General features: G+C 53.0%; 8 protein-coding genes across 8 annotated transcripts; 5 read left to right on the top strand and 3 right to left on the bottom strand.

The window, feature by feature from the left end:
- Positions 1 to 580: 580 nt before the first annotated feature.
- Positions 581 to 1,869, bottom strand: PV05_02796 (uncharacterized protein). The gene has a single exon (XM_013463387.1). It carries the CDS (start codon positions 1,668 to 1,670, stop codon positions 723 to 725), a length of 948 nt encoding a protein of 315 aa, XP_013318841.1. The 5' UTR covers positions 1,671 to 1,869; the 3' UTR covers positions 581 to 722.
- Positions 1,870 to 2,048: 179 nt separating this feature from the next.
- On the top strand, positions 2,049 to 3,359 carry PV05_02795 (uncharacterized protein). The gene is made up of 2 exons (XM_013463386.1): positions 2,049 to 2,180; positions 2,245 to 3,359. Exons 1-2 carry the CDS (start codon positions 2,161 to 2,163, stop codon positions 3,248 to 3,250), a joined length of 1,026 nt encoding a protein of 341 aa, XP_013318840.1. The 5' UTR covers positions 2,049 to 2,160; the 3' UTR covers positions 3,251 to 3,359.
- Positions 3,360 to 3,640: 281 nt separating this feature from the next.
- Positions 3,641 to 4,444, top strand: PV05_02794 (uncharacterized protein; the record flags this gene model as incomplete). Its single annotated transcript, XM_013463385.1, has 1 exon — positions 3,641 to 4,444. One exon carries the CDS (start codon positions 3,641 to 3,643, stop codon positions 4,442 to 4,444), a length of 804 nt encoding a protein of 267 aa, XP_013318839.1.
- Positions 4,445 to 5,289: 845 nt separating this feature from the next.
- Positions 5,290 to 7,251, top strand: PV05_02793 (uncharacterized protein; the record flags this gene model as incomplete). Its single annotated transcript, XM_013463384.1, has 1 exon — positions 5,290 to 7,251. The coding sequence occupies one exon, from the start codon at positions 5,290 to 5,292 to the stop codon at positions 7,249 to 7,251; it is 1,962 nt and encodes a 653-aa protein (XP_013318838.1).
- Positions 7,252 to 7,798: 547 nt separating this feature from the next.
- On the top strand, positions 7,799 to 9,859 carry PV05_02792 (uncharacterized protein; the record flags this gene model as incomplete). Its single annotated transcript, XM_013463383.1, has 1 exon — positions 7,799 to 9,859. The coding sequence occupies one exon, from the start codon at positions 7,799 to 7,801 to the stop codon at positions 9,584 to 9,586; it is 1,788 nt and encodes a 595-aa protein (XP_013318837.1). The 3' UTR covers positions 9,587 to 9,859.
- Positions 9,860 to 10,995: 1,136 nt separating this feature from the next.
- PV05_02791 (uncharacterized protein) lies at positions 10,996 to 11,461 on the bottom strand (the record flags this gene model as incomplete). The annotated part of the gene is made up of 2 exons (XM_013463382.1): positions 10,996 to 11,365; positions 11,457 to 11,461. The coding sequence occupies 2 exons, from the start codon at positions 11,459 to 11,461 to the stop codon at positions 10,996 to 10,998; spliced, it is 375 nt and encodes a 124-aa protein (XP_013318836.1).
- Positions 11,462 to 11,672: 211 nt separating this feature from the next.
- On the top strand, positions 11,673 to 14,321 carry PV05_02790 (uncharacterized protein; the record flags this gene model as incomplete). The annotated part of the gene is made up of 6 exons (XM_013463381.1): positions 11,673 to 12,726; positions 12,789 to 13,252; positions 13,634 to 13,708; positions 13,820 to 13,870; positions 13,938 to 14,134; positions 14,195 to 14,321. The coding sequence occupies 6 exons, from the start codon at positions 11,673 to 11,675 to the stop codon at positions 14,319 to 14,321; spliced, it is 1,968 nt and encodes a 655-aa protein (XP_013318835.1).
- A 43-nt stretch (positions 14,322 to 14,364) lies between these two features.
- Positions 14,365 to 15,906, bottom strand: PV05_02789 (uncharacterized protein). Its single transcript, XM_013463380.1, has one exon. It carries the CDS (start codon positions 15,446 to 15,448, stop codon positions 14,408 to 14,410), a length of 1,041 nt encoding a protein of 346 aa, XP_013318834.1. The 5' UTR covers positions 15,449 to 15,906; the 3' UTR covers positions 14,365 to 14,407.
- Between the last annotated feature and the right edge of the window lie 136 nt (positions 15,907 to 16,042).

Raw genomic sequence — 16,042 nt, 5'->3', positions numbered from 1 at the left:
GTGCACTGAAAGTGAACTCCTGTTCTTCCGGTGAGAGGCAAGACCCCTCTGGTTCATCGAGAGAGGAAGTCGGTGAGGCTGGACGCTAGACAGTCGAGAGCATCAGTCGAGAATGGATGGCAGGTTGGGGCCAAGCTGTCGGGTGTCAATCAAGCGTTCTGCTTCCATCATTTCGTGCGCCATCTAACGACATGGTGTCATATGTGTAACCATACCAGGACCAGGACACATCTTCGCGCAATGGGAGCATCGAAGGAGTGAATGACTTCAGGGTCCGTGTGCTATCATTTGAACTGTAGGCTTGTGTGTCCAAGGTAGTACACTGGCGAATAGAATGATGAAAACCATTGTCTCCGAGCTCCTCCAGGCTATGCTGTCACATTGTATCGTCCACGCAGCCATCAGGAAGACCCAAATTCTTCGGAATTTCACCAACTCCTCTGGTATCTTGATGGTGCTGGTGGGATGCTCCTGCGTGCCTCCTCACCCGAAATCGGTCGATAGACACGATTCGAATAGAACGAACTTGACGCGGTAAACACTTTCTGAAAGAGGGAAGGGGTTTCAGTTCTCCAATGGATGGGACGAAAGGAAAGTCTCTTGACTATGGCTTGGATATCCGGAAATGCATCTATCAACCTCTCTCCAACACCCGCCCTGGAATGCAGGTATTGCTCCTGCCAGCGCCAAATTCATGGCCGTCTATGATTGTTCTAAAATGATCAAAATCCATCTCCAATATCAAGAGCCTTCTCCTGCTTCAACCTTTCATCATTCATCTTCTGCCACCATCGATGTGTCTCATCCTCGGTCTCCTCCGGTTTCTGGTCCCATGGCTTCGGGCTCAGGATGTAATGGATATTCTTCACCTGATCATCCCGCCATATCGCATCGTGAACGCCTTTCCACCGTAGCGTCTTCAAGGCGTTGTAGATATATGGTAGCCCGACCCACCGACCATAGAAACGGTCTCCCAGCAAGCTTTGATCTGCAAAGTCGTATGAACCCGTCAGATCGCCATTTTTCATGGCTTCAAGAATCTTGTCATATACACCTTGACTCGGATTGCAGACGACGAGTCCCCCGTTCGGACTTCCTATCCCCGCAGTAGGGGGTGGCCCATTAATCTGCGCATCGTCCGGCGTGTTGTGCTGCGAAGTGAATGCACAATTCGCCGGGACCCAATGTTGAGGGTAATGCGGCTTGTTCAGAGGATTGCATGCACAAGCATGGCTGGCAGCATACACTCTGTTTCCATCGCCATTCATCCCGAGGGGATCCAATTCCAACTCCATCAGCTCATCCATATTCTTCAACACCATCATATCGCTGTCCAATTGTACGACCCGTTCGTATTCGACAAGACTGAATGGAGTGAGCTTGCTCCAACAATCATAGAAGCGCGGATCGTTGGCGTATTCTTTGGGCACGGAGGGTAGAAGATATGGGATGTGCTTTGCAGGAATATTCCTTCTCTTGAGGGCTTCCAGTCCTTCGACGGGGAAAGTGTCGGTGTAGAGAGCGACGAGCGGATAGCTTGAGCCCGTCTTCTTCAAGGAGTAGTCGAGTGTCAAGAGCCCCGAGAGGTATTTCGTGTTGGTGATGAGCGTCGTCCATACTTTCTTTGGCTGCTCGTGGCTCGAAGCCGTTGTCCCGTTTGTGCGCTCCATCTTTGTTTTCTGCGCCACCGTTCTGATCACTGATCTTCAGCTCCGTGATTGTATGAATGAGAGGTCGAACAAGATATATATAGAAGTCATAGTTGTGGCCGAGCGAAAATGCCCACCCTTGAGGACCTGGACCACATGGCGCGATCGGGTGTCTTGATCTGGATGAAGACCTGGACCTGGACCGAGATTAGCGGTGTCGTAAGTAACCCATTTTACCCAATGCTGGTTCACAGGCTTCGCTGCCGATAAAAAAGAGCGGAAGTGCCCGCAATCTATCACCAAATCGTGGACGTCATGCTGCTTATTGGTGATCGGGGAGCCTAGATGATCCCCGATCAACCACCTGCGGCTCTGACTGCTACTCCAGATCCGCCGTGGACTTGGTCCCTGAGATTTCTGCCATTTTTGCGGACTCAACCATGTCGATGGGTGAGAAGAGGTCGTTGGAGAGCCTGGTTCGGTAGTTTCCAGCATTCCCGTATGGATCGATATGTCGACCAAGTTGACCAGGTAAGCAGCACGGCCAGCTTGAGGTGCCTCACCTTGCGCCCAGAGGTTTCTGACCACTTTACAGCCCTCGAGATGATTCCGATGGTACTTCACCCGCGGAGCGCACAGGTATCACGAAGCAGACTGTCGCTCTCGAGCCGGCGAAGAAATCAGTGCTGAGCAACTACAAGGGGTTTGTCGCAGGCGTCTTCTCGGGCATAGCCAAATTGTCCGTCGGCCATCCTTTCGACACGATCAAAGTACGACTACAGACCTCGGATAGGTCACAGTTCAAAGGGCCGTTGGACTGTCTCCTGAAAACAGTGAAAAAAGAGGGACCACAAGGATTGTACAAAGGTGCTACACCTCCGCTACTAGGATGGATGGCCATGGACTCTGTCATGCTGGGTAGCTTGACCCTCTACAGACGCATTCTGCACGACGAGATCTTTTCAAATCCAGCTTTCCGGCCTGGAAAATCTGCCGCAGAATTGGCAAACGAGCGGATGCCTGCCTTTGGCCATGGAATTGCAGGCATCATGGCCGGCTCGACAGTTTCATTCATCGCGGCGCCAGTCGAACATGTCAAAGCGCGGCTACAGATTCAGTATGCGGCGAAGAAACAAGATCGGCTGTATAAAGGGCCGATTGATTGTACCACCAAGATTCTCAAGGCCCATGGAATTCGTGGCTTGTATCACGGCCTGTTGGCCACCTTGCTGTTTCGATCCTTCTTCTTTTTCTGGTGGGGTTCGTACGACATATTTACCACCCTTATACAAAGGCATACTTCGCTTTCGACGCCTGCCGTCAATTTTTGGGCTGGTGGCTTATCTGCTCAGATCTTTTGGCTTACGTCCTATCCATCTGATGTCGTCAAGCAGAGAATCATGACCGATCCGCTTGGAGGAAAGCTCAATGATGGAACACCTCGGTTTAGACGCTGGAGAGATGCTGCCACTACCGTATACAAAGAGTCTGGCTGGAGGGGCTACTGGAGGGGATTTGTTCCTTGTTTTCTGCGGGCATTCCCTGCCAATGCGATGGCGTTGGTAGCCTTTGAAGGCGTGATGCGCTCCCTGCCTGATTAGCTCGTTGATACCCTGATCTCTTTCATAGACATTGACGACACTCTAGCAGGCAGGCTCTGTCGACAGATCTCCTCCATTTCAGTAGTCCCACGGCCGGCAGACTAGGGCCCATGCAATGTAGCTCTTCACCGTCCAGCCCTATGGCCTCGGGTTTCACCCAACCCATAATAAGCTGCTCTCACATGCGCCGATATGCGATCCAAGAGGACGCTACGAGCTTTTGTCACATGCGTGGTCAACCCCTCTCACCGTCAGTGAATGATTAATCGACTCGTCGAAATTCACAGCCTTATCACGTGCGTGCCAAGACAGACCGGGGCATAAATATCTGCCTTTCAGAAGCCCCAGCACCGTCACCATAGCCATCCTTTCATCATTGCTTCGCCAGCCATGTTTGAGCCTCCTCAGGCTACCTTGCATAGCCTACTCAATGCAGATGGCTCTGCAACATACAGCGCACCGAACCACGGTTACAGAATCGTGGCTGGCGTGAATTACCCGGTTGAAGTTCCATATCGCAGCGATGAGATTCCTGAATCCACCTTCATCGAAGTCAACCTCCGACCACACAATGGAGTGAGCATGGTCAAGGAGCGACACGTTGAAGAGCTCATCAAGCGGACTCTTGGAACCATTATACTCGCCGAAGAAACACCCAGAACCCTGCTCCAGATCACTCTTCAAGTGGTGAGTGTTGAGACCGACGAAAGCTTACCAGGTGGCATCAAGGGCGGTGGCCAAGGTGAGACGTATCTTGACGTTCTTGCCTCAGCATTCAATGCAGCTGTTCTCGGCTGCCTCGACGCCGCTGTCCCGATGAGAGCAGTGGCTGGGGCAGTACTCGTCGGCACCGGCTCAGATCGGCATTTCATGGTTAGTCCTGGCGTCGTGACGCGGAAGAAGTGTGTCAGTCTGCATGTCTTTGGCTTCAACAGCGATGGCAAGATATTGTTGATGGAAAGCGAGGGCAAATTCAGCATGGCGGAGTGGAAGGAAGCAGAACAAGTCGCCAGGCTAGCGGTGCTAGGGTCCAGCCAGAAAATCAATGCGGCCGATATCAACAAACAAAACGGAGATGTTGCCATGAATGGAAGTGATACAAGTGGAAGCGCGGCCATCTGTGTGCTGGATGTGGTGAGAAAAGCCATGGAGGATCGGGTGATTAAGGACGAGAGCTGGCGACAGGAGTCTTGATGTTACAGTCCAGTGTGAAAGCTGAGACGGTCACGGAGCAAGCGGCTGTCCGCTACCAAACAGTGGTGAGAAAATTGGGTGGGGGAAGCAAGGCTGCCAGCATTCTGGGCGGTGCCAGGCACCTACCAGGGGCTGATAGGCGATAAGAACAAGGAAGCGTGGTGGTACTCGCAAGATCTGGACGGTGATAAGAGCGGTCTTTGGTTGATCTTTACCCACTACATGTCCCCACGTGCCTGTCTCAGCAGCTTGCCGACATTCTCCTGGCCCCGACGGAGCCTGACGGAGCCTCTCAGAGCCTGTATCCACGCCCACAGTACCACGACAACGAAGCTCGACTCCTGAGCTTGCACGATATTTATATGCTCGCCGGCCGACCACCGCAGCATTGACTCAAAATTGACCAAGCAAGCCGATACTTTGCAGCAATTTCTCCGAGTTCTTGTTCTTGCCTTTCGATTCATCAGCATGACAAGAGCTGGGCTCTTTTTCTTTTCGTCGGCATAGAGCTCGAGTCGGTCCACCCTCAAGCATAGAAGGTCAAAGAAAAGTGACGAATCTCACTCCGAGCTCCTTGCAGCATCTTACATTGCGAGATCTGCCTTAACTCCGAGGGTGTGTTGTCGGCAAACAAACGAAGCGTGCAGGCCACCTGGACAGCTCTTCTGGGTATTGGTGCGCTTGTTCCGGGCGTGCTACAACTTACTCAGGCCCCGCCTCGCCCGCCTCGGCACCCCCATTGCTTCATTCTGTGAGGCTCGTATCCGCCGACTCGGGCTCTCCCACCATCCGTTCCGTCTCCCTGCAGGTCAGGGTTTATCGCATCACATTCTCACCTCCTCAACATGACAAACGCCGTGATGCACAACGCTCAATGCTCCACCTTGCCTTCTCCCACCACCTCCGAAGCCACTAGCATTAGCAATTTCTCTCCGCCAACTCCTGCCCTTGATAATACTCACAACGTCCTCCCCCATGGCATGGCCTCTCCGAACACAAAGGCCTCCGTGGGTGACTCAATCCTGCGCCAGTACGCCCACCACCTAGGCGCCCTTCACGCTGATGACGAAACTCATGCTGTGCACGACGTCAGCGAGCGTGATACCGCGGCTGTTGACGAGACCATCTTGAACACCGTCCTCAATCTCGCCGACAAGCCGCCGAATCGAACTGACCGATCCTCCTACCTCGCCCATCACCCAACTGTACCTGTACCGAAACCTCTCTCGTTACCGAAACCCTTCCTCACACATCGAAAGAACGCGAAATCCACAGACATACCGAGGCAAACAATCATGAAGGCGCTGGTCTCACGGAGACCTAGCACGGGTCCCATAACTGCTCCGCTGGCTGCAAACACTCTCAGGACTGCAGCCCGCGAGGCGGAGGCTGGAGAACAGAACCCTCCTACGTCCTCGCCATGTCTGACGGCTACTCTGGGTGGGCTGCAGCCGAGTGTGTTCTCGGGTTGTTCGCCTACTTCGACGAGTTTCATGCGATCTCCTTGTTTCTTCCACCAGCGTTTTGAGTCAATCGTGGATGTCCAAAAGGTGTTGGACGAAATTGCTGAAGACGACTATTCACATTCGAGGTTAATGCAGACCGCAATAGGGGTGCGGGAGGTTTCGAAGCAGCTGCAGCGCAAACCATTGAAGCGCGCTGTGCGGAATGTGATGATCGTGACCAAGGCTCGCGACAACAGCCTGGTTTATCTGACCCGAGATCTTGCGGAGTGGCTGCTTTCAACGCCGCGGTATGGCAGCGATGTCGGCGTCAACGTCTATGTTGATGCCAAGCTCCGGCATTCGAAGCGATTTGACGCTGCTGGTCTGGTCAAGAAGGAGCCGAGGTTCGAGCAGATGTTGAAATATTGGACTCCAGACTTGTGCTGGTCTTCGCCGGAGACCTTTGACCTGGTTCTCACTCTGGGTGGTGATGGGACCGTCCTCTTCACGTCCTGGTTGTTTCAGAGGGTTGTGCCACCCGTGCTGTCTTTCTCGCTGGGTAGCTTGGGGTTCTTGACAAACTTTGAGTTCGACAAGTACAAGGAACATCTCGACCGCATTATGGGCGATGGTGGGATGCGGGTAAACCTTAGGATGCGTTTTACCTGCACCGTCTGGAGAGCTGATCGGTCGCCCGGGGCTGAAAAGGGTGCTGTTGAAGAAGGCGAGCAGTTCGAGGTTCTGAACGAGCTGGTTATCGATCGGGGACCTTCTGCATATGTCTCCAACTTGGAGCTCTATGGAGATGACGAGCTCTTGACGATTGTGCAGGCGGATGGGTGTATCTTTTCCACGCCGACAGGGTCCACGGCTTACTCCCTATCGGCGGGAGGGTCTCTGATACATCCGTCCATCCCTGCCATTCTGCTGACGCCCATTTGTCCGCATACCCTCTCTTTCCGTCCGATGGTTCTCTCAGACACTCTGCTGCTGCGCATAGCAGTCCCCAACAAATCTCGTTCTTCGGCATACTGCTCTTTTGATGGAAAGGGTCGTGTGGAGCTCAAGCGAGGGGATTATGTGACCTTGGAAGCGTCACAATATCCCTTCCCAACTGTCATGACTGGCACCAACGAATGGGTGGAAAGCGTACAAAGGGCTTTGAGGTGGAATGTTAGAGGAGCAGTGCAGAAAGCCTGGGACGATGGTGATGAAGCGGACTGTGATCAGGCCGAGGAGAAATGGGATATCGACATGGACTCCAGTCCTGCTGGTGGCACTGATAGCGGTATTGGTCCCAGTGAAGATGGGGACCATGTTGCCAGTCCAATGCGCAGGCAGCTGAGTTTGCTGAACATGTGAGCGCTGGTCACTGGGATGTCGATAGGCATGGGCTCGCCGTCGTTACAACCGCGATCATCGTCGCGACAGAATATTACGATACTCAGACGGATGTTCTCCTCCATGCTGAATTATACCCCTGTCTTGGTGAGCCTTGCTCCTCTTTGATATTGCTTGCCGTTCATCTTTCACAACACCTTCTCATCCTGATTTTCTACACGCTATCCCTTTCTTAGATGATGAATACTGACACATTGAATAGGAGGCTGGCAGTAAAGAACAGTGGTCATTGGGACGATTCTGCCAGTACCGGTGCAAATTTTCAATACACCGCTCGCCAGGATATAAACAAAGTCGTCGTCGCCTGCGTCAAATCTTACAATCCCCTCGTCTCACTTTTCAAAATCATTTCGTCGCGCGACAGCCAGTTTCCACTTCATCAGCTTTCGTTACGATCGCGTATTCAAGCTTTACCAGACGTCTCGTATCGTCTTTGCTATTCCTCAGACGCTTCTTTACGCATTGACGACATTAATACACCAAGACGCTCTCCTCGTTGTCCGTCACGATGTCTTCTCCACCTGGTTCGCCCACTGAAGCTGGCTTTGAAAGTCACGACACCAACCTTCCAACCGCAACATCCTTCCTTGTTGATGGCACCACGCAAGACACTTTACAAAATGATCGCGATGAAACTTCTTCTACAATTGATGATGACTCGAGCAATCTTCCAACCACAACATCTCCCGTCCTGAATGGTACCACACCAGACACTTTACAGAATGATCGCAGTGACACATCTTCCATTCTTGATGATGACTCGAGCAATCTTCCAACAACGACAAACCCCCTTCTCGACGATGCTACCTCAGACACTACGTTGACCGATCCTGAACAAATATCTCCCATACTTAGTGAGGTCCATGATGACACCGTAATTGTCTCCAGTGTTAAGGCCACTGGTGTACAAGGAGTCGACCTTCAAGACCTCGCTGCCGCTGCCAATCTTCTTCGACAGTTAGATTTCCCTACCACAACATCTACTCGGAGAGTGCAACCATGCAACACCCCTGAGACTGCCGCAGCTCTTCCGGACACTACTTCAGCATGGACTGAGCAGACTTGGTCGTTTTCAAATCTCCAGCCTCTGCATCCGTCAAGAGCGCCATACACACAGTTCCCTCGACAGCCTCGTCACCTGACCAACGGCTTCCATGATGAAGACCATTCTGCCATACCTACCACTCCTACTCCTCGCCAAGGCTCTCTTGCTCGGATTCGCGTTCCTCAACCAACAACAAATGGAGACATTGATGGATATGCGCCAAGAAACAACGTGCAAGCCTTACGGGATCTTGAGAACGCAGCTCGCCTTCGTCGAGCAGCAACAACTACCAACAACAATCTCCGCGATCTCGACGTCGCTTTTCCTCAAGTTAACGGTATCTTGCCGGAAACTGCTGCTCCTGCTGAGGCAGATATTGCCACACCACATGTCTCTCGTCGTCACGCCATCAACGGCCTCCCACATACTCCTGCCCGTCCAGGCTCTCCTGAGGCAACTGCCTCACCTCAACCTCACTCAACACATCGCCTTCGTCGAGTGGGCCGCTCTTCGTCGCTCCGCTCGCTCTCGCTCAGCCCAGAGCCAATTCTTCCCTCTCCAGACCGCCAAAGAACTGGAACGCCCTCGCCACCAGCGTCAGACGCTGGCATGGACCAAGATGCCGCGGCCGAGGCCGCCACCGATGCCGCCCTCGAGGCATTCGTTGAGAGGCTTGCTGCCGTTGCTGCTGGTTTTGCTGCTGCACCAGAGCCAGAACCTCAACAAGTCGATGAGGTCATCGACGACTGGCGTGCCCCCGACGATTATATGTCGGACGACGAGGACGAGGAGGATGACCGAGAGGGCGGCGCCCCTCTCAACCTCGACGAATTCCCCGTGGGGGATGTTGTTGGTGCCCGGCTCCGTGCCGGTTTTCAAGCGTTGGCCGCCGCCCGCCATCAGGTGGACCTCCTCGATGGGGACGACGGCGACCTCCCTGCTCAAGGGAACCGGGGTGCTCCTGCGGCCGTCCGGGCCCGGATGGAGCTTCTCCTCGTTGAGGAGAACTTCACCGGTGCAATCCGGGGGCTTATGGAGGACCTCGCGTTCGAGCGGGAGGTTGCTGGCGTGGCCCGTCGGGGCTTTGAGCATTTTCAGGAGGAGGCACGCCGCCTCACAGGTCTCTTGGGCCGAGTCCGCGTCGAGGCCGGCGCCGCGAGCGATGAGGCCTTCGCCTACGCGAGTCACATTTTTGTGATGCGTATGGAGTTGGCCGTCGCCCGGCGTCGGCTGAGAGACGCGGGTCTCTAACCTCGAGACCTGTGTTGGTTGGTCGTGGGTGTCCGTCCGGTGGTTGTGGTGTGTTGGGGGCTGTGTGCGTGGTGGTTGTGCTGGGGTGGTCGGTTTTTTTGTCCGCGGTGTCGGCGGCGTCGGCGTGTGCTGGGGTGGCGGTGCCCGGTTGGGCGGTTTCTTTTTTTTGGTGTGTTGTGTGTGTTCTTGGTGCCGGTTGGTCGGCCTGCTCCCGGGCGGTGGTGGCCCAGGGGGGCAATCTGTTTGGTGTAGATAGAAAACTCCTTTTCAAAATGTTGGGGGCCCATTGTTTCGTTCTTGCATTGTGCTTGTGAAGTCCGTGGCCCTAAAGGGAAGGGATAAAAACAGGGAGAAAGATGAAGACGAGGCTGGACAGGACCCTAATTACTGTGCCACCAATGTTGTGGGGAAGTAGAGTGCCACGGACAAGCATGGGCAGCATAGATGTTGTCTGCTCAGGGAGCGTCACGGACATTCAAACGGTTGAAAGAGCTCAGGTACTGGAAGATAATGTGAGAGGGTAAGGGATGGGATGGGATGCCTAGACGAAGGGCGCCTTTCGCGTTTATGCATTGTACAGTTAAAGGCTCCACGGACAAGCCCTATACGAGAGCATAGAAGGTCAAAGGGTGCTCTGGATATCCAACCACTACTTGGATCAAGGACTGAGGGACCGCTGGAAGCATTACGGATCCGTTCACAGGATCACTACGGACATGACACTGCTCCGTGGGATGGGATATTGGAGATTGATTGGCCCTAAGACTCACTACAGTGTCGGAAGAGGAGAGTGTGTCACAGACAAAACAGTATACTCCGGCATGCTATTATAAGAAAGGACCTATAACAGGTGTCGTATTACTGGAATTACTGGACGGCAGGGCCGTGGACATTCATGGATGCATTCATCCGTACGTTGTGAATGCGCAGGGAGTGGAAGGTCCAAGGGAGAGACAAGAGGCCTACCGACAACCCAGCATTGCGCAGGAAAGAACCAGGGAGGAGTTGACAAGGACAAGGCAAGACAAACACGACCCTTTCAAGATGAATAGCCATGACTGTCTAGTTTGGACCGCCAGGGCTGAGGCCGTGCTGTCTGTGAAGGAATCTCAAAAGTGAGGACTGCATAAGAGTGTGACTTCGAGCCACGCGAGGCAACATCGTGGATATGTTGCCAGTACGCTGCAGGATGTGGTGACGAGAGTATCTGCAAATCGACTCTGGAGCAGATGCTCACACCGACAGCTTAACAGATCACACAACGTGAGTAAGGTATGTATCCTTTGTGAATGGCTCAGCAAGTTGTGGTCCTTCGGCCTTCTGCTGGTAGTCATTGTCCACTTTCATCTTCTACAATGCTGCTTCCTTTGTACTCCTGCTATTCTTCACCTCCTCCACTTCGGCATCAATCACCACCAACCCTCGCCACCTTCCTTATTGACCGTCTCCTTATCGATGACAAACGTCGCGATGAATTCTGCCTGCTCATCGCCAACGTTCTCTGAGCGGACGTGATGACAGCCAGGTGGCTCATACCAGCTTTCTCCAGCGGCATAGATTTTCGGCCCTGAGCCCTGAGAATCTGGGTCGTGGTTGGGACACACCATCTGGTTGAGCATCTTGCCTCTGATCATGGTAGCTACGATGGCACCGCCGCCGTGCGTATGAGGTGGAGTTGCAGCGTTGACGGGCGCCGTCACCTTCACACCAAGATAGTAGTGGTTCGGAATATTGGAAGGCGAATGTTGAAAGGCTAGAGCAACAGTGGCGACAGGTCTCCTGTATCAAAGTGAGCCTCAGCAGCAGCGTGACTGTAAGCGAAGGGTTGAAACACATACTCATCGACCGTCCATTGTCCGTCCTTTTTCACAACATTCTGATTTTTCGTCGATTCTGTCCATCTTCAATTGGCGGTCATATTTGTTGCATCCAATCGATCCTGCAACCCTTGCTTAACTAGCGCCCCCATCATCCACCAAATATCCAGGCTCACTAAGCGTAAAGCCACCCTTGATCGTTTTTGAGGTCTTGTTCTTCGCACCGACACCTGGTCGCCCACTGCCGCAGGAGCGACTGTGGCATACAAATGTCGGATAAAGGTATCCCACTGTCAGGTCTGCAGTCCGCGGAATCTTCAGCAACAACAAGTGAAAATGTACAAATTGCCAACAACAACACCAACTCGCCTGAAGTCCAGGGACCATATTCCGTCTTCACCAGTTCGCAAAAACTGGCCATTGTGTTGCTTGTAGCCTTTGCCTCCTGCTTCTCTCCTCTCAGCAGCTTCATCTATTATCCTGGTCTTACGGCGGTCGCGAAGGACTTGCATACGACCCTATCCAAGATCAATCTCACAATAACGTCTTACATGATTGTCTCCGGGGTTGCACCCACAGTCTTTGGGAGTATGGCCGATCAGGTGGGAAGACGGCCTGTTTACCTTCTTATGTTCCTTCTTTACGTCTTTGCCAATGTTGGACTGGCTCTGCAAAGTAACTATTCAGCTCTACTGCTGCTCCGCATGCTCCAGAGTGCCGGTGGTTCGGCCACGATCGGTCTCGGCTACGGCGTCGTTGGCGACATCACAGAGTCTTCTGAGCGTGGAGCGTACATGGGAATCCTAGGATGCGGCCCAAACGTCGCGCCTGGCCTGGGACCTGTCCTCGGCGGCGTCCTCATAGAGAAGGCGGGATGGCGTTGGACCTTTGGATTTCTGGCAATTTCGGGCGCTCTCAGCCTCGTTCTCATTGCTGTCCTGCTGCCTGAAACTGGACGCAACATTGTTGGAAATGGCTCCCGCCCCACCCCGAACATGAACCAAAGTGTCGTACTCCTCTGGCGAGAGAACAGACGGAAGAAGACCACTCTGCTGCCTCACGGATATCGCACGGATGCATCAGAAAGCGTTGCCCGCATAGCAACGATGAGGTTACCAAATCCGCTAGGAAGCGTTCACATATTCCTGCAAAGCGAAAGCGCCCCTGTTATCCTGATCAATGGGGTCTTCTACAGTGCCTACTGCTGCTTGCAAGCTTCCCTGTCGTCACTATTCATCAGCATCTATGGTTACAGAGAGCTCGAAGCCGGCTTAATCTATATTCCATTCGGTGTGGGGTGTTTTGTTGCATCTTTACTCTCAAGTAAGCTGCATACGCTCTTTCATTTCCCACCTCCAAATGACATGTCTTTTGACTGCAACAAGCATTAACGCAGCTTTCTGCTTCCGAAGGGAATATTCTTACGCATGACTATCGCTGCCTTGCTGTTCGCCACGGTCTTCCCACCTCCAGCGCTGAGACCCCAGAGTCTCAGAGACTTGCGTTTCCTATATTTCACGCCCGCCTACGAAGCATGGCTTACCTGCTTCCTCTTTCCATCTTTCCCCTCCTCGCGTACGGCTGGGTGCTGGAGTACCCCCTGCACCCGTCCATTCCTCTCATCCTCCAATTCTTCATCGGCGGCGCAACGACCATCATCTTCAACGCATGCGGGACGCTGCTGGTCGATTTACATGCCTCACGCCCGTCGACGGCTCAGGCGGCTCTGAACCTGCTCCGCTGTGCATTTGCCGCCGGGGAGCTTGCGGCACTGCAGCCGCTCATCAACGCTATCGGTATGGGATTGTGCTACACTGTGATTGCACTGATAACTGGGGGTATTGCCGCCGTAAGCGTAGTTATTGGGAGAGTCTGGGGAGAGAAGTGGAGGAGACAAAGACATGATGCGCAAAACAACATGGAGGGTACCGGATGAAGCTTCTCAAGTCCGCGTGTTTGGGAACCTTGTATCGGCCAGATTTCCATAGTGTCTGCCTTCGAGCAGACATCCTGAAGCTGAATGCAGCTCTGGTGTTAGTGTAGTCAAGAAGTGGATCATGGCAGCCTTGCATAGCCTTGTCGTCAGGTCAAGTCAAATCAAGACGATATCACGTGATGACGAAATCTTGGCTTGCGCTAGCCCACAATCCCGATTTCCCAAACTTCCAATTCCAGATCGCATTTGCTTGACCAACAACTGTTCAACCACAACCCTCCACACACACCACAGGCGCAGGATATCAATCTCTTTGCGACCGACACATATCTCTTCACAATGGGACCCCAACGCACCGTCGCACCCAAGGTAAGACAACCGAACCGCTTTGCTGTATCTGGCCTCGAGATGCGCATGCGCAAAGTTCTCCAGGCCCCGAAGAGAGCAGTAGGCTAAGGTTTTTTTCTTTCTGTACTGTAGGCTTCAGGCCGTGGAGGCAAGACCGCGAAGAACCAGAAGGTCACAAAGAAGGTATGTATCTGAGACACTCTACTCTCATGGTGTTGGGAACGGCGCTAATCTGTTCTGTCTTGTACAGTACACCATCAACTGCAGCCAGCCCGTCAGCGACAAGATCTTTGACCTGTCTGCGTTCGAGAAGTTCCTGCACGACCGCATCAAGGTCGAAGGCCGTACCAACAACCTCGGCGACAACATCAACATTTCGCAGGTTGGCGATGGAAAGATCGAGGTCGTCACGCACATTCCTTTCTCCGGCCGATACCTGAAGTACTTGTACGTTACGCTCTACTCTTGGAAAATGGGCTGTAGGGACTGGGCTAACGAGGTGGACAGGACGAAGAAGTTCCTCAAGAAGCAACAACTCCGCGACTGGCTGCGTGTCGTGTCGACCAGCAAGGGTGTCTATGAATTGAGATTCTTCAACGTGGTCAACGACGAGGGTGACGAGGACGAGGAGTAGACCATCTCAGGGACATGATAATGATGGAATGGCGTGGTATTGTCCAGTTCAAAAAGTTTGATTTGATCAGGATAACCTTTCTACTGCTATGATACCCGCTGGTAGAGATGGATTTGATACCTCATGTTCTCCAGCTCCAAGGGATATTTCAATGATGGATTCAATCTGAACCATCGTGAATCATCAGAGACATGTTTCTTCCACTTACCCTGTGCAACTTCTTGCAATGTGTGATCGAGTAGCCATTTCATCGGATACTTTTTCGTCTGGCCTTGACCTAACTTGACCTCGGAATAAGACCCAGGACTGTCGACGACCAGGAGCCACGAGCCCGACTGCATGCTATCGGTAAGCGCCAGCAAGAATGCCGTCGTCCGCGATATCGAGCTTGTGAAAAGTTCGTTCAGCGTGAACATGATCGTGCATAGATGCATATTGGCGAGCATGTCATGCAATCGGGCTTCTCCAACGGCGAGGATATCGCACTGCGAAAAGCGGACGGTGAACTGATCACTCGCGATCAGAGATCTATTCGACGCCTTCGCGCTCTCGCTTGCATACGGTGAAAGTGGAGGTGGCGTGCATAAGACGTTTTCTAGCTGGTTAAGACAACTGGACCAGTCTGCGATGTCGATGGGGTGGACTTCCAGATGAGGAAGAGAATATGAACGTGTTGCAACCGCACATGCAGCCACTTCCGCTCCTCCGCCACCCCCAATGCAAGCGACTCTGTTAGCGCTTGTCGTCTTCTGTGTGTTTGGAGTTGCGGACGCAGCAGTTTCGCCGAGCCACACTTGCTGCAGGTCGCTGTGCAGGAGGATATCGCTATATCCAAGTGCTCGAGCGGCGCTCCACCGCAGTGCATAAGCACCAAGATATTCTTGCTTGGCAAAGGCACTGGTAAAGTCCCGCTGGAAGAGGTGGCCCTTCACCTCTTGGATGACCGTCTTTACATCGAGGTTGTTGTTGAATGGAAATGCCCGGCGGAACACATCCAGCATCATTTGTTGCACTTCTACCGGAAGAGCCACGGGGTCGGGACGTTTTGGTGTGATGTTGGCGGCTTCTCGGGAACTCTGGGTGGATTTCGTGGTACTTGGGCCTTTCTGTTTCCTTGCCGGTGCCATCGTTGCTCAAGGATGTGTTGAGTCCAGAAACACAGTTACCGTTTCAGCCTGATCATGGACTTTGTACCACAGCAGTCAAAACCGGTGCACAAGTCAGCAGCAAAATCTGAGATTGTAAGTGCTGTTGTACTCCAAGCAACCGTGTCCATGTATGCTGGCAGCCAATTCCCGTCGTCGACTTCGCGATGGGCGGAAAGTTCAAACAATGATTTGTCGAATGACGATTGCCTGATCTAGAGTTGACGTATATTGGCTTGAACTGGGCCGGAGATCGACTAGCTTCTTCGTGTCGTTGGCGGTCGAGAACTGTTGTTGAGGCTATCCCGGGTGCCCGAGTCAGACTGTCCTCGACCAAAATGGGTTAACAAGACGCAGGAGAATTTTTTTGCTTATCATGCATACCAGGGCACATGCCGGTGATGCCCTTGCGTTGGTGCTTGTTGTCACGAGAAAGCGTGCATACACTAATGCGTGGTTTGCAGATGCGGGAACCAAACACTGGTCCAGCGAGGATTTTGATCCTGAAGCAACCCTTTCGACGTGCTAGGGTTCGAGGGCAAAACGGTATTGGCTCGCAAAAGTTCAGCTCGAGGC

The sequence above is a fragment of the Exophiala xenobiotica genome, assembly GCF_000835505.1.
Source record: "Exophiala xenobiotica strain CBS 118157 unplaced genomic scaffold supercont1.2, whole genome shotgun sequence".
NCBI lineage: Eukaryota > Fungi > Ascomycota > Eurotiomycetes > Chaetothyriales > Herpotrichiellaceae > Exophiala > Exophiala xenobiotica.
This window is presented reverse-complemented; position numbering and strand designations above follow the sequence as displayed.

What these genes read in the sequence shown, in the direction of transcription:
- PV05_02789 (XM_013463380.1), bottom strand. Translation starts at nt 15,448, where the DNA reads ATGGCACCGGCAAGGAAACAGAAAGGCCCAAGTACCACGAAATCCACC.
- PV05_02796 (XM_013463387.1), bottom strand. Translation starts at nt 1,670, where the DNA reads ATGGAGCGCACAAACGGGACAACGGCTTCGAGCCACGAGCAGCCAAAG.
- PV05_02795 (XM_013463386.1), top strand. Translation starts at nt 2,161, where the DNA reads ATGTCGACCAAGTTGACCAG. An exon ending in ATGTCGACCAAGTTGACCAG is followed by an intron (nt 2,181 to 2,244) that starts GTAAGCAGCACG and finishes ACCACTTTACAG; the next exon opens with CCCTCGAGATGATTCCGATG.